General features: G+C 42.9%; 1 protein-coding gene across 20 annotated transcripts in view; it reads left to right on the top strand.

Moving 5' to 3' along the window:
* Positions 1-16,552, top strand: part of EFCAB11 (EF-hand calcium binding domain 11) — a 191,886-nt gene that overhangs the window by 32,495 nt on the left and 142,839 nt on the right. For 2 of the 20 annotated variants that reach the window (XM_084966688.1, XM_005666385.4), the window contains one exon: positions 4,755-6,437. In XM_084966688.1, coding sequence (XP_084822814.1) covers positions 4,755-4,815 — 61 coding nt within the window. In that variant the 3' untranslated portion in view covers positions 4,816-6,437. 20 annotated transcript variants of the gene reach the window in all.

Genomic DNA, 16,552 nt, shown 5'->3' with positions numbered 1-16,552 from the left:
CCCCAGCTCACTGCAACGCTGGATCCTTCGCCACAGCTCACTGCAACAGTGGATCCTTAACCCATTTAGCAGAACCAGGGATTGAACCCTGTGTCCTCATGGGTACTCGTTGGGTTCGTTAAGCATTGAGCGACGACAGGAACTCCGAGTATTCCTTTTTCATGTTACTTCTTGACCTCAGTAAGTTTTCATCCCCTACCAGATAACCTCCAGACTCCTTGCCTGGCATACCACCCCCTCCTGTATCCATGGCCTGCGCCCCTCTCGTGAGACTTGGGTTTCTTCTTGTTATAATACCCCGAGCCGGTTCATCAGCATGTCACACACCATGAGATGAGATTGATTTGCTCTCTGTCACATCTGTACCCAACCTTTCCCACTGCTGTGCATCCCAGGAGACCTTGCCTTCTGCTTCATGGACAGGGTCATGGCTTCTGCCTGGTTTCTTTTTCTGCCTTCTCGTCAGTTCCAGAGTTAGTTCTATTTTCCTTCAGTTGGATTTCTTTGGAATAAAATCTCTTCTTTTTGGCTTTTTTTCTAGTTCCTTCCCTTTTTTCTTATCTCATCCCCTCCCCTTCTTCTAAGAGCTTTCCCCATCAGTCATCCCGCCTCCTTTTTTTTTTTTTTGTCTTTTTAGAACCACAACTGCGGCATATGGAGGTTCCCAGGCTAGGGGTTGAATTGGAGCTGAAGCCACTGGCCTATACCACAGCCATGGCAATGCCAGATCCAAGCCACATCTGCGACCTACACCACAGCTCATGGCAATGCTGAATCCGTAACCCACTGAGCAAGGCCAGGGATTGAACCTGTGTCCTCACGGATGCTAGTCAATTTGTTTCTGCTGAGCCACGACAGGAACGCCTCATTCCTTCTCTTGTTTATAACCTCCATCCCTACTGGCAGAGATGCTGTGGTCTCCTCAGACTAGAAAGCTACTCCCCTCACCTGAGTCCCACCAGGTTGTCCCCCTGTCCTTTTTATAAGTTTTTTTTTTTTTTTTATTGTCAGCTTCTCAGGACATTAAGCACTCTCCCTGGGACCGTGCCCTTGATGCTTGCTCGTCTCCAGCTTTTGTGGCACCTCCCAGTCCAGTGACAGTGACAGCGGCCCCATTCATTAAACAGCTGCTAGTATCATCTTACTGAATCTGTGTGGTCATCTTCTATATCAGCTTTATTCATACCCATTCTACAGATGAAGCTGAGCGCCTTTATCGCTCATCTCAGGCCAAACGAGACTGACTTCTCACTTATTTTATCTTTTGGGTAGGAAGAAAAGGCATCGGAAATTGACAAATAATCACACATTTTTATTTGATGACAGTCACATTGCTGGCACTTGTTAGCAGACAGATGTTTTTGTTACACCTCAAAATTGTATTTTTTGATTTAAGAATGCTGTTGCCTAATAATAATAGAATTTACAGTTAAAATGTCTAAACGCACTTAGCTTTAAGTGTCATTCAATAATCACGCTGAAGGAACATATTCAGAAATAACAATAAAACTTATAAAATGGTTTTCTTAATCCAAGTCTTCTTATTGTTAAGGTTCCTGGTAACTCATTCATGATTTCAGATGGAAATCTTCCCTGCCTTGGAGATGGCATGACCAGGCACCCGTCCAAAGAGAGGAGGGGACAGCAGAAGAGTCTTATTCTTATTTCCCTTTTGCAGTCATTTAACTGTGTTTGCCAGAGAGAGAATAGTCAATGAGTACCTGAGTGAATGAATCGATGAGTAAATAAAGGAGCAAAGGAGTAGAATGAAGTTGATCAAAATTTGCATGTTGAAGTTGTGTGTTAAATTGGGTAGAGCAGCTGCTGGCCCTGCATTTTGTCTGAGCCTGTTGCAAATTGTCTTCTTTTCTGGGCTTTCCATTTCAGATTTAGAGTCAGAGGCTTTAAAACATACGAACTTGACCACGCATTTGTGTAGACATTTAAACTGCTGTCATCGTAAAATTATTACGGTAGTTTTAAATTCTGTCAGAAAGCTTTTAACAGAACTCTGTTATCAGAGTCAACTTTAATCAATTGGATGAAACTTTCTTTTCCTTTCTCTCTTGCGCGTTGTCTACTAGAGAAGTTTCTTTTAGTGACCCAATTTGTTAGAGTGTGGTGCCATTCATTCTGCTGGTTACCAGTTCGGCATGACAAGTGGCCGGATATCCTTTTCATAGACACCTTCTGTCCACAGATCGGTTGTTTGGGGGAAAAAAAATTGGACCTAGTTCTTCGGGAATACTTATTTCCACAAGCTGATGTACAGAAATCAGATGAGCCCCTATGGTTCAGTTGTGCTGTCTCTACACTGGCATCCATTGCTAGATGGGTCTCAGTTAAATAGGAGGGAAAGCGCAATGGCAGTACATATTCACATGTTCATATATCAGCATCCATCTCTGAGTCAGGAATCTTGATGAAAAAAAGATAAAATTTATTTATTTATTTTCTTTTTAGGGCCACACTCATGGCATATGGAAGTTCCCAGGCTAGGGGTCGAATCAGAGCTACAGCTGCCAGCCTACATCGCAGCCACAGCAGTGCTGGATCAGAGCTGCATCTGTGACCTATACCACAGCTCACGGCAATGCTGGATCCTTAACCCACTGAGCAGGGCCAGGGATCTAACCCTCGTCCTCATTGATACTAATTTGGTTTGTTACCATTAAGCCACAACAAAAACTCCTCAAAAATTTTTAAATGTGAAATTGCCTCCTCAATCATTTTTAGTTCCAATTAAATTAATGTCTTTTGTGGACACTGTAGGCAAGCATAGTATTCAATACCACTTAGTTGCTATCTCTCTCTTACTTTCTAATTTTCATTTAGTTCTTAGTCTTTGCTTTTTAGTGTGAGCTTATGGTAGAATAAATCAAATTAGCTTTAGTGGGTAGATTTAGTTTTCTCTAATAACTTACTAAGCAAAACATACCTTCTTCTTAAGTGAAAAAGCCAAAGTGGATTATTTTTTATTTGACTGACAAGGAAGGGCATTTCTAATTTTATTTAGTGATTGAAATAAATTGCTTTACCATAAATTAAACGTGAAATATCTATATGATCTTCTTTTAATGAACAAAGCCCACTGAGAGCCAAGCACATTTGTAGTTGGTCTCTTTAGCCAGTTGGTGGTGCTAAAAATTCTGATAAGAAATTAACTGAAAGGAGAGGAAGTTAGCCCAGAGCCTTTCTTAATAAATGTTGTCTTATTAGTTTTTGAAAAATTAGTACCAAAAACGTATGCCCAAATTATTGCACCTTCTAAATTTAGGAACGAAACCGAGTATCTCTGATGGACGGCAGAGTACATTTCTAGTAAACTTCTGTACATATGTCATTGGCTCCCATAGGATTTGCCTGTCGGAGATGGCATAGTTGTGTAACTCCCGGCTCCATTCTGGAACTCGCCCGTAGCCTGCTGGCTGGGGAACAGAAGTGAGGCCAATACTGTGTGCTAGTGCCATATTCCTGGGTCTATTTAGGTGTGGAATTTAGAGCTAAGAAGTACTATTTTGTATTATTACTACTTTTTTTTTTAACTATTAATGTGCTTTTTGTGGACTAGGTTTGTTTAAGCCTTTGTTTTTTAGTGCCTAACAAGTCCCGTAGAGCGATAGTCTGTTGCCTGAATGTGTCCTGGAGATGCGGCCAGAAAAACAGAGGACTTGGAGTTAAGACGTCAAAGGTCTGGATCCATCAGTCAGATCTAACCAAAGATGTTACTTGTACTAGTCTTAAAAAAAAAAAAAGGCCTTACTTAGTTATACTTTTAAATTTTACACTGGCTAAAGCACCTAAGTAATAGCATTTTATTATTTTATTATCCCATTGAAGTTTTCTTCTGACTTGTTTCAATCTTCCAAACATAGAATATGCTATGGAAAGCTATCAGAGTTTTAAAAAGTAAAAAAAAGTAAAAAAGAAACAAAGTCGAAAAAATGTTTTTAACAGATAATCCTAGAACTGACTTTTATGATATTATAAAGACTATTTAAATTTAAATAATCTTCCTTTCACCTAGATAAAGACTGCCTGTCAATTCAGGAAGTCAGGAAATTTAAAACCCTAGAGCAGGTTTGAATTTCCCTACATATTTCATAACCGCCCCTTGGTCACTTACATCTATTTTTTTTGGCCACACTCATGGCACATGGAAATTTCCGGGCCAGGGATCGAATCTGCGCCACGACAGTGATCTGAGCCACACGTCACCAGATGGCAACACTGGATCCTTAACTGTTAGGCCACCAGGGAACTCCCTGTATCAGTTCTTTAGAGCTCAGTTTTCCCAGCTTGTAAAATGGGAATAGTAATCACTTTTCCCCAGAGTTGGTGAAAGATGAGATCCCGAGGGTTTGTTAGGTGGTGTTTTCCCGACACTTCCCTCCTTTGAGGCAGAGACGGTGACTCAGTTGTTTTTGAGCCCCCCACGATACCCCTGGACTTAGCCAGGGCTTTAGGGCAGGAAGTCCTCTTTGTGTCCGGTAATGCCTCGTGCTCCACTAATGAAGAGATATTTCTAGGTTGTAACATTTCACAAGGATTTTGCAGACTCAGACTCGTAAAAGAGCTACTCAGATAGATCTGGTTTTCAGCTATTTGCCTGTCTATCCTTGGGGATATTGACTTGTTGGTGTGAATCTGCCTAAACGTGTAAGACTGGAGACGCAAGTATGAGATTTCCAAAAGGTAGGATAGCAAAGGCGTTACTGAGAGTTTGTTCATCCATCCATTTGTTTGCCCCACAGACTTTCACCGAACATTACTCTTCCAGAGATGAACTCCAGGAGAGCCGCAGCCCACCTCTGAGAGCTGCAGGCATCAAGCAGCCGGATGCTTCTGTTTGGCAGGAATTGATGGGCAGTGCTTATTTCAGGCACAGCAAGATTATTTAAATTTAAATATTCTTTTTAATAATATTATAAAACTCAGTTCTAGGATTGTCTGTAACAACATTTTTTTTTTTTTGCATTTAAAACTCTGATCGTTTCATTGAATTTTCCACAGAATATTCTGTGTTTGAAAGATTGAAACAAGTCAGAAGAAAGTTCAATGCAATGGTAATCATAAAACACTCTTACTTAGATGCTTTAGCCAGTATATAATTTAAAAGCGTAAGTGTGTAAGGTACGTTTTTTTAGAAATAGCACAGCTAATGTCTTTGGTTAGATCTGATTGGTTCAGATCTTTGATTCTTTGAGATACACAATCAAGGAAGCAGGTGGTGGCAGAGATTTTAGAAATTCAATATACCTTCTCTCATTATATAGCTCAAAAAATGGAGGCTAAGTGAATTTCATGACTTATCCAAGGTTACACAGACTCAGATCAAGACTCACATCTCCTAACTCCCAATTCAATGTGGAGGCATTATTTTCCCATCCTCGGTTCTGCAAGATGAGCCTTTTTGGGTGTACAGAAGGATAAGTGGGAGTTCCCACTGCGGATCTGTGGGTTAAGGATCTGACATTGTCTCTGTGAGAATGCGGGTTCAATCCCTGGCCTTGCTCAGTGGTTTGGGGATCTGGCATTGCTGCAAGCTGTGGGGTTAATTTGCAGATACTGCTCAGATCCGGTGTGGCTGTGGCTGTGGCATAGGCTGCAGCTGCAGCTCTGATTTGACCTCTGGCCCAGGAACTTCCATATGCTGCAGGTGTGGCCCTAAAAAGAAAAAAAAGGCAAGCGTATGCTTGTTCATCCTCAATAAACTTTCGTACTAAACATGGAATATCATTCCTGCCCAGTTATCAGGAAACTTGCAGTGTACGGGAGGCAGTTAATTAAGGCGCTCCTCCGTACCTTCCAGAGCAGAGCTGGAGAGGGTGCACACACCAGGCACATCACCTGCAGACCTCAGCCAGAGCAGAGGCGTGCCTGGGCCGGTTCCATGCAGAAGCAGGCCGGGTTTCCACTCGCCGGCTGCCTTGCCTGCTTCTCGTTTCCCGAGAGACAAATGCTGTCCTAGGCCGCAGGTGTATTAGTAATTTCTGAGTTTGTTCCCCACTCAAAATGACCTCATTGTTTTGTGCTTCTTTTCCATAATTATACAGTAACAGGAAAATAAACCAGCTCTGCGTACAGCCCACAGCAGAAATCTCGTGCTCTTTATGTAAGTTTGATTTATAGACGTGTACTGCAGAGCGGAGTGACTATGAAACATTCATCTTCCCATTGCTAGTTGCCATGGAAATCAAGTACACAGAGCAGTGTCATTCCGGCCCTGGTGATGCCTGCAGTAGTTTATTCCTTTGTTGTTCTCGTTTCTTAAGCAACTGCCTCGCCTTCTTTCATCATTATAATTAATCATGCACACACGTTTTTATCTTTCATCTCAAGTACTAAAAATGTATGACAAAATTTGGAAGAATTTAAATGTTCTTGTGGCTTTAAATATGCATTTGTGATTTTCCCCCTCAGTCCCACTGGAAAAATAGGTCATGTAAGGGAAAAAAAAAACACATATTAACGTACAGAAACCTCAATAAAGACAGCAATATAGAAATTTAAGGAAAAAGCATTGCCACACGAAGAAAATCTTAAGGAACTTCAGATTCACAGTGTTTGGAGCCAAGTCTGCATTTTGAGTTAGGCCACCAAAAAAAAAAAAAAAAAAAAAAAAGCCACTGAGCTATATATTATCAACTCTCCTTTTGATTTGTTTTGTTAGTTTTCTTAGGGGTTTAAACAACCTAAATACTTGCTGGATAGACACAGTAGACATTAAAGAGTAGGAAGCCTTTTTTCTTTAAAGGCTAATGAAGTTCAAAAATTTTTTACAAAATAAGCAAAAGAAATTCTAGTCAGTCTTCCTCATTTTTTTTTTTTAAACCATTTTACCCCCTTTTAACCTAGCAGAGTTCATAATACATACCATGGCTGCCATTAATAAGTGCTGGTTGATTATCTGCCTTCTTTGATTGGGTTTCTGGCCCAGTCTGTTGGTTAAGAGAGCTTGTCCTGGACCAGCTCTGCATCTAAATCCCCACCCCGTTGCATGTTGCTATGAGACCTTTGAAAAGTATTTTAACTTGCCCTGGTTTCCTTATCTGTAGACTGGGAAGCTATGACCTTGAGATAATAATGGGTTGTTGGGGGCTTGACGCGGATAATTCATGCAAAGGGCCTACTTCTGGGCCTGGCATGGGATTAATGATCAGGCAGGCGGATTGTTTGGTGGTGGTGAAGCTTATTACTACGTGGATTACAGTCCTGTGTTTAGGATTATGGTGAAAATGGAGTTTAGGGAGCTACTCCAGCATCGAGCCCAGGGCTCCACCCCCAGCATCCAAGTTCACAGATAATTGCCAGTGCTTTGTTTGACTTGGGCTCCAGGGGTTGGGTTCATCTCAACACTTTGATTAATAGAGTGGTAGCCTAGAGGTATTTACAGTGGTCTTTCTACCTGCAAATGGGGAAGAGAAGGCTCCTGCAGGTGTTAACAAATTTCTCCCCTACAACACAACAGGACGGACTTGTGGACTTGTTTCTTATAACTTGGCTATGTATGGAGGGCATGAGGCGGGCACAGGGAGGGAGCGGGCTGCCTGTTTGTGTCTTGCCAGGGGAACGTTCTAGTGTTTGTCTACGGAGCCTGAAATAACGTCTGATCTGCTGCTGCCTCTCCACCCACCGCTCCCCATGTCACTCACAGTGGTGGCAGCCTTACCCCCATCTTTCTGGAACTGAAGTTTTCCCGAACTGGTAGCAGAAGCATTCTTTGTGGAAATTCACCCTCCTTGGCAGTCGTCCAGGGCATGCGGCAACACCTATTTATTTGATTTAGCTTTTGTTTGCTTAGCCTTGTATTTGGTCTGTTTTGCTTTGTGCACTTCTTCCTCTCCCCCCCCCCCCCCACCATTTTCATGTTTAAATCCCTTAGACGTCCTTGCTGTTTATTTTACTAGCTGGCTTCATAGTGCTGCTAAAAGTTGTTTGCTTTAAGCTATCATGAAGTGAATAGCCTTAGATTCCTTTGTCTTCCCCCCCACCCCAGCCTGATCCATCGCTTGTGAACCAGGGGCCCTTTTGTTAATGGTTAAAGCGAAATGGCCTTTATCGTTTCCCCTTCGCCGCATTCAAAGATGATGCCACTGCATCCACGGCTCTGTTGCATTACCTGTGTTTTTCCCTGGCTACTTAGTAGGCGCGGTTCAGTTCCAAAGACACATAGCAGTTTAACTTTTCTGAATATTGCGCTCACCCTTCTCGCTCATCCTTCCTGCTTCTCCTCTTCTTCTTGCTTTTATCTTTTCACGTGATTAAAAACTCTGGCGTGAAACCATCTCGTCTTCCGTGTGAAGCTCTCAACACCCCAGGTGACATGGGCACTCGGGAGACCCTTATATTTCTGTGACTGCATTGGACACATCGTGTATAGCTTTCAAATCAGTGACTGAAATTTAGACCCTCTCTGGACATTTGGTGATGTATCTGAAACCTCCTTGGGCCTCAGCTGGGGTGGGTGGCCCCCTCTTCGCACTTCCTGAGCACTGTGTGCTCTTGTCTTCTTTTTGCTCCTCATTTACTGTCTCTGCCCTGTGCTCGGTCTGTCCTCAGGCTTATAGCTTACTTTGTTTTGGAAACAAATATTTGTTAGCATCCACTGCATTACAGACCCTGGGAGTGTATGAAAGCAGACAAGACAGACACCACCCTGCCTTCTGGAAGCTCATAGTCTTATAGAGGGGCTAGGAATTTAGAATCCAAGATGGTGAGTCCTGAAAGATGACCCCTAAACCCCATGGGAATAGACAGGAAGGATGCTGAATGAAGGCTGGGGGAAGGGGCACCCAGGCTGACCTCAGCGGAAGTGATGGCTGCTGGGAAACTCAAGAGTGTCTTCTGGGCAGAGCGTGCACCTGCAGAGGTCAGCAGGAGAGCTTGGCCCTTTGAATAACCAGGATTTGTTAGCTCTAGCCAGTCTACCCTTGAACACACTTGTTTTTGTTTGCTTGAATGGGTGGGGCCAGAAGGATGAAGGCAGAGTGATGAGACTGGAGAGCCCAGATCACGAAGGGCCTGATAAATTGCTGAGAAGCTTGAACTTGATCCTCAGGACCACAGAAAGCCATTGAAATGTAGGGAAGTAACACGATCGGATTTGTGGTTTACCTGGTATCTCTTATTACAGTGCGAAGAATGGATCAAAATGTGGCCAGAGTCACCTCTGTCTGGGTTGAGCCCAGTGACCTCTGTCCCATACTCACCTGCTTACCCCCACAGAGTGCGTCCAGCTCAGCACAACCAACTTCTTGCATTTTCCTGATTAGCACGAAAGCTTGTCCCAGACTCGAACTCCCCTTTTCTCGCTTTCTGTTTTTGAAGACCAGGACTCTGCCTTCCCCCAAGCTCCTGGCTGATTCTTGCTCTAAGATGAATGTGTCGTCTGGAACATGGATCCCCCAAACTCCTGTTGCCTGGAGAGCCCATTGCTTTGCCTGCTACCTTGCATTTCCCCAGGGTTTGGGGATGTAGCCTGAGTTCATTGAGTTCCTTTGACCCCCTGAAATTTATTGCAGTTCACATGATTGGCCCTTCCTGCCCAGCCACTTGGACTCAGACCTGCTCTGCCCTGCCCATAAAGATTTCTTCTAGCCCTTTTCCCACCAGCAGTTGAGTATTCCCACTATTCCCCACTGATCCCTCTTCCAACCCATGTTGGACAATAAATGTGGGAAGATGGATTGAAATAAGATGAGCTGAACAAACTGAAAAACTTTGGGAACGTTATTTAACTTCTTTTTGCCTCAGTTCCCTTATCTGTAAATAACAGATGTTAAGAGAAGTAACATCAGGGAGTTCCCTGGTGCCCTAGTGGGTTAAGGATCCAAAGTTGTCGCTGCTAGGGCATGGGTTTGATCCCTGGCCTGGGAACTTCTGCATGCAGCAGGCGTGGCCAAAGAGAGAGAGGAGAAGTGACATCATAGAGTTGTTTGAAGGATTCAAAGAGTGGATGCATATAAAACACTGTACTTGCCCCATAGCAGGCACTCACTCTTTGTTAATATTTTTATGAAGGTGTCTCAACTAACCTAGAGAAAGAGGCAGGAGAACATAAAAGGGTTTTCACTTCAGGGATAATTTGCTGCAGGCAAATGGGTATTCATCTTAAAAGGGCCACGCCTCTTCACTGTGAGTAATCGAGAGATGACGGTAATACTAGACCCTGGGCTGTCTGGGTAGTGACCAACCTGGCTTCATTTCAAACCTGAGGTTTTATTCTGTGTGATTTTCGTTCCAGAAATTCTGGGAGTTTTCATGAAACTAAATTAGCTTCATATTTCCCAAGTTAGGCTTCATTCCCAAAGACAGTCGTGATGTGTGCCCCAGCTTTGCAGTCTGGGCCTCCTAGGACCTGCCTTTCCTCCTTAATAGCAGTTATAATAGCTACTAGCTGATATAGCAGGAGAAGACAACTCTCCCTAGGTCTTGGTTTATCCCCTAAGTATTTACCAAGCGCCTTGTGCAAGGCACTGAGAAGGGTACTTTCAGGGCTCCAGGAATAAATCAGACAGGGACAGTCTTTCCTGGAGTGACAGTAAGATAAATTAGGAAATGGTACCTACTGTAGCAGAACAAAGAGGCCGAGAGGGTTTAATTCCAGCCAGGGTCATCCTGGAATTTAGCAACTGAGTTAGGATTTAAAGACTCCCTCGGAGGAAAGGCCTGCAAGAGAGAGAACAGCATGGACAAAGAGTGGGTGGAGGAGAGTCGGAGATGGAGCAGGAAGCTGAGCAGGGAGTGAGCCACAGAGCTGTCACGTGTGAAGTGCGTGCTGTAGGCCGAGCCCCGTGCTAATGCTCTGCTTGTCCTGACCCTGGTCCTCGCACCAACCCTATGAGGTGCCTACTCTTGTGACCCCCACTTTGCAGATGAGGAAACTGAGGCACAGAGCAGCCAAGGTAACTTGGCTAAGATCACATTAACGGATGGAATTTGGCTTTGACCCAGGCCGACTCCAGGTTGGAAACACAAACAAGCACGCCCATCAAGCGAGGGAGGGAGAACCTTCACCTGCTTTCCCTTGTACCTCTTGCCCCAGGTGTACCCTTGAAAGGGATTTTTGAGTCTCCTTTATCAATCAGATCTACTATAATTTATAGATTTTGAAGGAATCATTTTATTTAAAGGCCTTTTCCAGTTCAATTTCAATAGAATAAAGATCTGGACAGCATATAAATTTTTACAGTCGAAAATAGACCTATATAATCCGTGGCTATAACCCTTTTCATGGACCTAAGGCTGTGAATATATGAAAACACTTTAGCTGAATTGTACATTCTTTTTATAAAATTCTCTGATTCCTGACAATTTGGTCATAAAATCTTTTGATGAAAATATCAAAAACCTCATACTGCAATACTGTAAGATGTGACTGCATTAATGGCCAAAAAAAATTTTTTTTTCTGTATTTTAGACTGTTGTGAACTGGTTTAAACATCATAATGGGAAACATTTATGGCTGAAATAATTGAAGTCCACGTTTCTCACAATCCATCTACTCATCTCAACCTTTTGTTAGACCTTCAAACAAATCACAAAATTGACTGGCCTGAGTTTCTCCATAACTCTTGCTTCTCCATCGTGGGGTAATGGGATGTGCACAGAGCTGTCAGCTAGTTATTTAGGCCTGGATCTCATATTGTGAGAACTGACTTAGGCAAGTCTGTTCACCTCCTTGGACCTCAGTTTCCTCTCCTAAAGGACTTCTAGCTTTAAATACCTTGATTCTCCGTTTCCATGCCTTTTGATTACTTAATCTTTAAAGAAAATTATGATCAATAGCCCAGTGAGCTAATGGCCAGAAATGAAAAAAGGAAAAGCCTGTCGTTTGGTCCTCGGTTTTCTCAGTCATCATCAATTTCATCATCAGTTTCATTGATCACCATCATGGGTTTCATTCGGCATTATTTAACAAGTGTTTATTAAGCACTTACTGTATACATGATAACATGTTTTTGTGTCACTGCCCAGCACGACTAATAATGAAAATGTTCAGGAGTTCCCATGGTGGCTCAGTGGTAACGAACCCAACTAGTATCCATGAAGATGCAGGTTCAATCCCTGGCCTCTCTCACTGAGTTAAGGATCCAGCATTGCTGTGAGCTATGGTGTAGGTCACAGACACGGCTCAGATCTGGGATTGCTATGGCTGTGGGGTAGGCCGGCAGCTACAGCTCCAATTTGGGCCCTAGCTGGGGAAATTCCATATGCCCTAAAGAGATAAATAAATAAATTAAATGTTCAGTTTTCAGATTTGCTTGGAATTTACCTTCTCTGTTTCCCTATTGCTAATATTCCCTTCATGGCAACATTATTACTGTAGAATCTTATATTCTTTAATCTTATTTTCTTCTACCCAAACAAAGCAGAAAACTTTCATCTCAAAGGGATTCTTAGTTTATTGCAAATTATCATTAATTTATGTTCAATATTTTTCTCTCTTTTTTTTTTGTTTTTTCTTTTACTATAAAGAAGGCCCATGTAAACCTACTGCTTCTTAGGGAAAACCATAGTCATCAAATGTTCGCATCTAATCCAACTGGATCTGCTGACATACTAGGTTTAATGTTTTGCAGTGATGAATTTGTCACAGAATTGGAGCCTGTTCCAGGTTGTAAATTGCCCAGACACCAAATGCTATGGAAAATTAACAAGGACTGCAATTAGAATAGAATGTTTTGGAGTTCCCACTGTGGCTCAGCAATTAATGAACCCAGCTAGTATCCACGAAGATGCGGGTTCAATCCCGGGCCCCGCTCAGTAGGTTAAGGATGGGGCATTGCCATGAGCTGTGGTGGAGCTCGCAGATGCGGCTCCGATCTGGCGTTGCTGTGGCTATGGTGGAGGTCATAGGCTGGCAGCCATAGCTCTGATTCGACCCCTAGCCTGAGAACCTCCTTATGCCACAGGTGGGGCCCTAAAAAGACACAATAACAACAACAACAAAAGAATGTTTCAACTTATCTCAGTTGTATTGGAAAAAACAAAAACGAAAAAAAAAACCCTGATAAGAGGTGTATCAGATAGTTATAAGTTCATGTGCAAAAAAGTAATTGGCCAATTTGTCAAATATGAAATGAATAATGATGGGAATTCCTTTGGGGCACAGCGTGTTGAGGATCTAGGGTTATCACTGCAGCGGCTTGGGTCACTGCTGTGGTGTGGATTCAGTCCCTGGCCCAGGAAACTTCCACATGCTGTGGGCGTGGCCAAAAAGAAAAAAAGCAAAGGTAATGGCTATAATGGTTTGGCTATAATGACCATTTGGCTATAGCGGTGATGGTCAAAAGCTCTGTCATTTTTTGAGTGCTTCAGAGAGTACTAACGGGCGTTGCCGTTATTTCATTCAATCCTCACAATAGCCTAATGAGTCCCACACTATTATTATTCCTGTTTTACAGATGAGAAAACTGAGCTCAGAAAGGTTAAATAATGTTCCCAAAGTCACACAGCTAATACATAGCTAAAACGGTTTCGATTTGCTTGTTGTCACCTTCGGTTCATCATATTTAAAGTGAAAAGTCATTACCCTTGTCCTCAAGTCAGCTTTTTTCTTTTCTCTGTCAGTGATGCCAGTGTTTTCCCAGATTCATTCTTGCAGTCATTGATTTTCCCTTTTCTGACCTTGCTCTAAATCCGATCAGTCGCCAAGTCCCTTTGCTAGTTCAGTGTCTCTCTGCTGTCACCCCTCTTCCCATCACCCTAGTCCAAGGGTGTGGTCCTCACCTCTAAATGTAGAGGCTAAAGGCCAAACTTTCTTTTTAATTGAAGTGTAGTTGATTTCCAACATTCTATTAGTTTTAGGTGTACAGCATGGGGATTCAGTGTTTTTGCAGATTATACTCCATTTTAAGTTATTACGAGATAATTGCTGTAACTCCCTGTGTTATACAGTATATCCTTGCTGCTCACCTATTTTATACGTAGGTGTTTGTAGCCGTTACTCTCATACCCCTTACGTGCCCCTCTCCCCTTCCCCTCCCTCTATAGTAACCACTAGTTTGTTTTCTCTGCCTGAGAGCCTGTTTTCTGTTTTGCGTATACATTCATTTGGATTCTTTCTTAGTTTCCACAGATAGGTGATATCCTACAGTATTTGTCTTTCTAAGTCAGACTTATTTCACGTAGCCTAATATTCTCTAGGTCCATCTATGTTGCTGCAAATGGTATAGGTTCATTTTTCTTTTGTGACTGAGTAGTATTCTGTCGTATATATTCTTTATCCATTTATCTGTGGATGGACACTTAGGTTGCTTCCATGTCTTGGCTATTGTAAACGGCGCTGCTGTGAACATTGGCATACATGATATCCTTTTGCGGTAGTATTTTTCATTTTTCCTGAATATGTGCCCAGGAGTGGGATTGCTGGATCATATGGTAGCTCTATTTTTAGTTTTCTGAGGAACCTCTATACGGTATTCCATAGTGGCTGCACCAATTTACATTCCCACCAACAGTGTAAGAGGGTTCCCTTTTCTCCACACCCTCTCCAGCATTTGCAAGGCCAGACTCTTAACTCAGTAGTCAATGCTGGTTGCCCTCTGGTTCTATTCTTCTCTCCTCACTTCCTTCCTGATGAGCTAGTTTCGTGGCCTCTTTTATGCCTGATACCCCCGTGCTGGGGGGTCCTCTTCCGTGCCCCCTGCTCTGAGCCCTGTCCCTCCCTCGGGGTGAGGTTGGGTCCCCTCCTCTGTCCCACCTTCCGATCAGGCCATTCCTCAGCGGTATCCCATCTTCTCAGCTTCCACACCTCTCATTTTGCCCTAAGCCAAGCGGCCTGCCTTGTGTTGCTCTTCCTGTGTGTTACCTCTCTCTTAAAGGTGCTTAGGGGCGGAGACTAGACCCCTAGAACGTGGGAAACCACTCTGCGCCCCAGAGTGCAAGTCCTTCTGTCCCCTGAGCTTGCATGAGGATAGGAATTTTTATTGTTAGCATAGCAAATCTCTCACGTCAAATGCAGTGAGTTAAGAGATCTCTCACTAACCCACCAAAACCTTATTATTCAGAGACCCACTTTGTTGGAAAAGGATCACACGCATTCACAGATTGTGGTGGTCGGTTGCTTGCAAAAATGGCCAAACCCACTCCCTTCCACCCCAACTGTTGGTCCTAGCCTTTTGATCTCTTGCCATCAAGAGGTGGAGTTTATTTCTCACTCTCTAATTTTTTTTTTTTTTTTGTCTTTTTGCTATTTCTTTGGGCCACTCCTGTGGCATATGGAGGTTCCCAGGCTAGGGGTCCAATCGGAGCTGCAGCCACCGGCCTACGCCAGAGCCACAGCAACGCGGGATCCGAGCCGTGTCTGCAACCTACACCACAGCTCACGGCAACGCCGGATCGTTAACCCACTGAGCAAGGGCAGGGACAAAACCCGCAACCTCATGGTTCCCAGTCAGATTCGTTAACCACTGCGCCACGACGGGAACTCCCTCACTCTCTAAATTTGAGTTCACTTTGTGACTGACTTTGACCAAATAACAGAGCAAAAAGTAGCAAAGCATCAAACTGGAGGGTGATCTCAGGAACCCTCACACCCCACAAAGAATCCCATCAGAAGCTGTACCTTTTACCTCATTAGCCCCTGAGTTTTTGTCCTACTGTGTGCAAATAGGAGAGGTGGTTTGAGATGCTTCTTTAACTACAGTCTTGTTGCATTTTAGAGTTCTGCACTTCAATAGAAAGAGTCAAAAATAGATAATGAATTGTGATTATTCACATGCTCTGATACTATAGTTCTGTTTGTCTCTTCTCATTTCCTGAACATAATCCTGAAGTTTCCCCTCCTCCTCTCTCCTGCCCATTCTATGGAACAAGCTCTGTATTTGCTAAATAGCAAAACAGCTTTTCTTTGACAGTGTATATTTCACTCCTGTGCTACTGCTATATCCCAGTAACGTTTTCTTTCATGGAAAATGACCATTGCTTCCAGGAGCATATGATTTTTTTCAAATGCATGGCGTTTTAAAAATGAAACTTCATTCCAGATAGAATGATCTTTGGTTTTATAAAGTGGAATTTTTTTTTTTTTATGGTTCTGTGGCCGTTCATCATTTTAAAACCTATTAGTTGTAGCAGGTCAGCTTGAAAAATGAGGAGTTTTAAATTTAAACTTGGACTACCTCATGATAGTTAGATTCTGAAACCGTGCCAGTAAAACTGTGTTTGAATGATTCTCGAATTTATTTTGTAAGGGGTAGCTTTCTCCTTTACATATGTATTCAGTAAAACACAGTTATTCAGATTCTAGCAGACATGTAGGAGAGCCGGATTCATGCATAACACAGATGCATTGTTCGTGGACTTCTGCTCCTAATGATTGACCTAATGTGGTGTCTCCTTTTCTGGCGGAGAGAAGAAATCACATTTTATAAGCATTTTAGTCAGTAATATGTTCGTATTGCATTTCACCTCTTACTATTTCTCAGACGACATGAACCCCTGCAACAGTCGAGATGGCTCACATCATTGCTAGAAAAGGACAAGGTTATTTGGATAGAAACTAATCTAAGAGCTGTAGTAGCAGAATATAATTAAATTAGTGCTT

This window comes from Sus scrofa, chromosome 7 (genome assembly GCF_054392235.1).
Source record: "Sus scrofa isolate SSC_HxYL_T2T_F1_AM1 chromosome 7, Sscrofa_HxYL_maternal_Yorkshire_Landrace_v2.0, whole genome shotgun sequence".
In the NCBI taxonomy this organism is placed as follows: Eukaryota; Metazoa; Chordata; class Mammalia; order Artiodactyla; family Suidae; genus Sus; species Sus scrofa.
The sequence above is the reverse complement of the archived record's forward strand: the minus strand, read 5'-3'. Positions and strand labels throughout refer to the sequence as shown.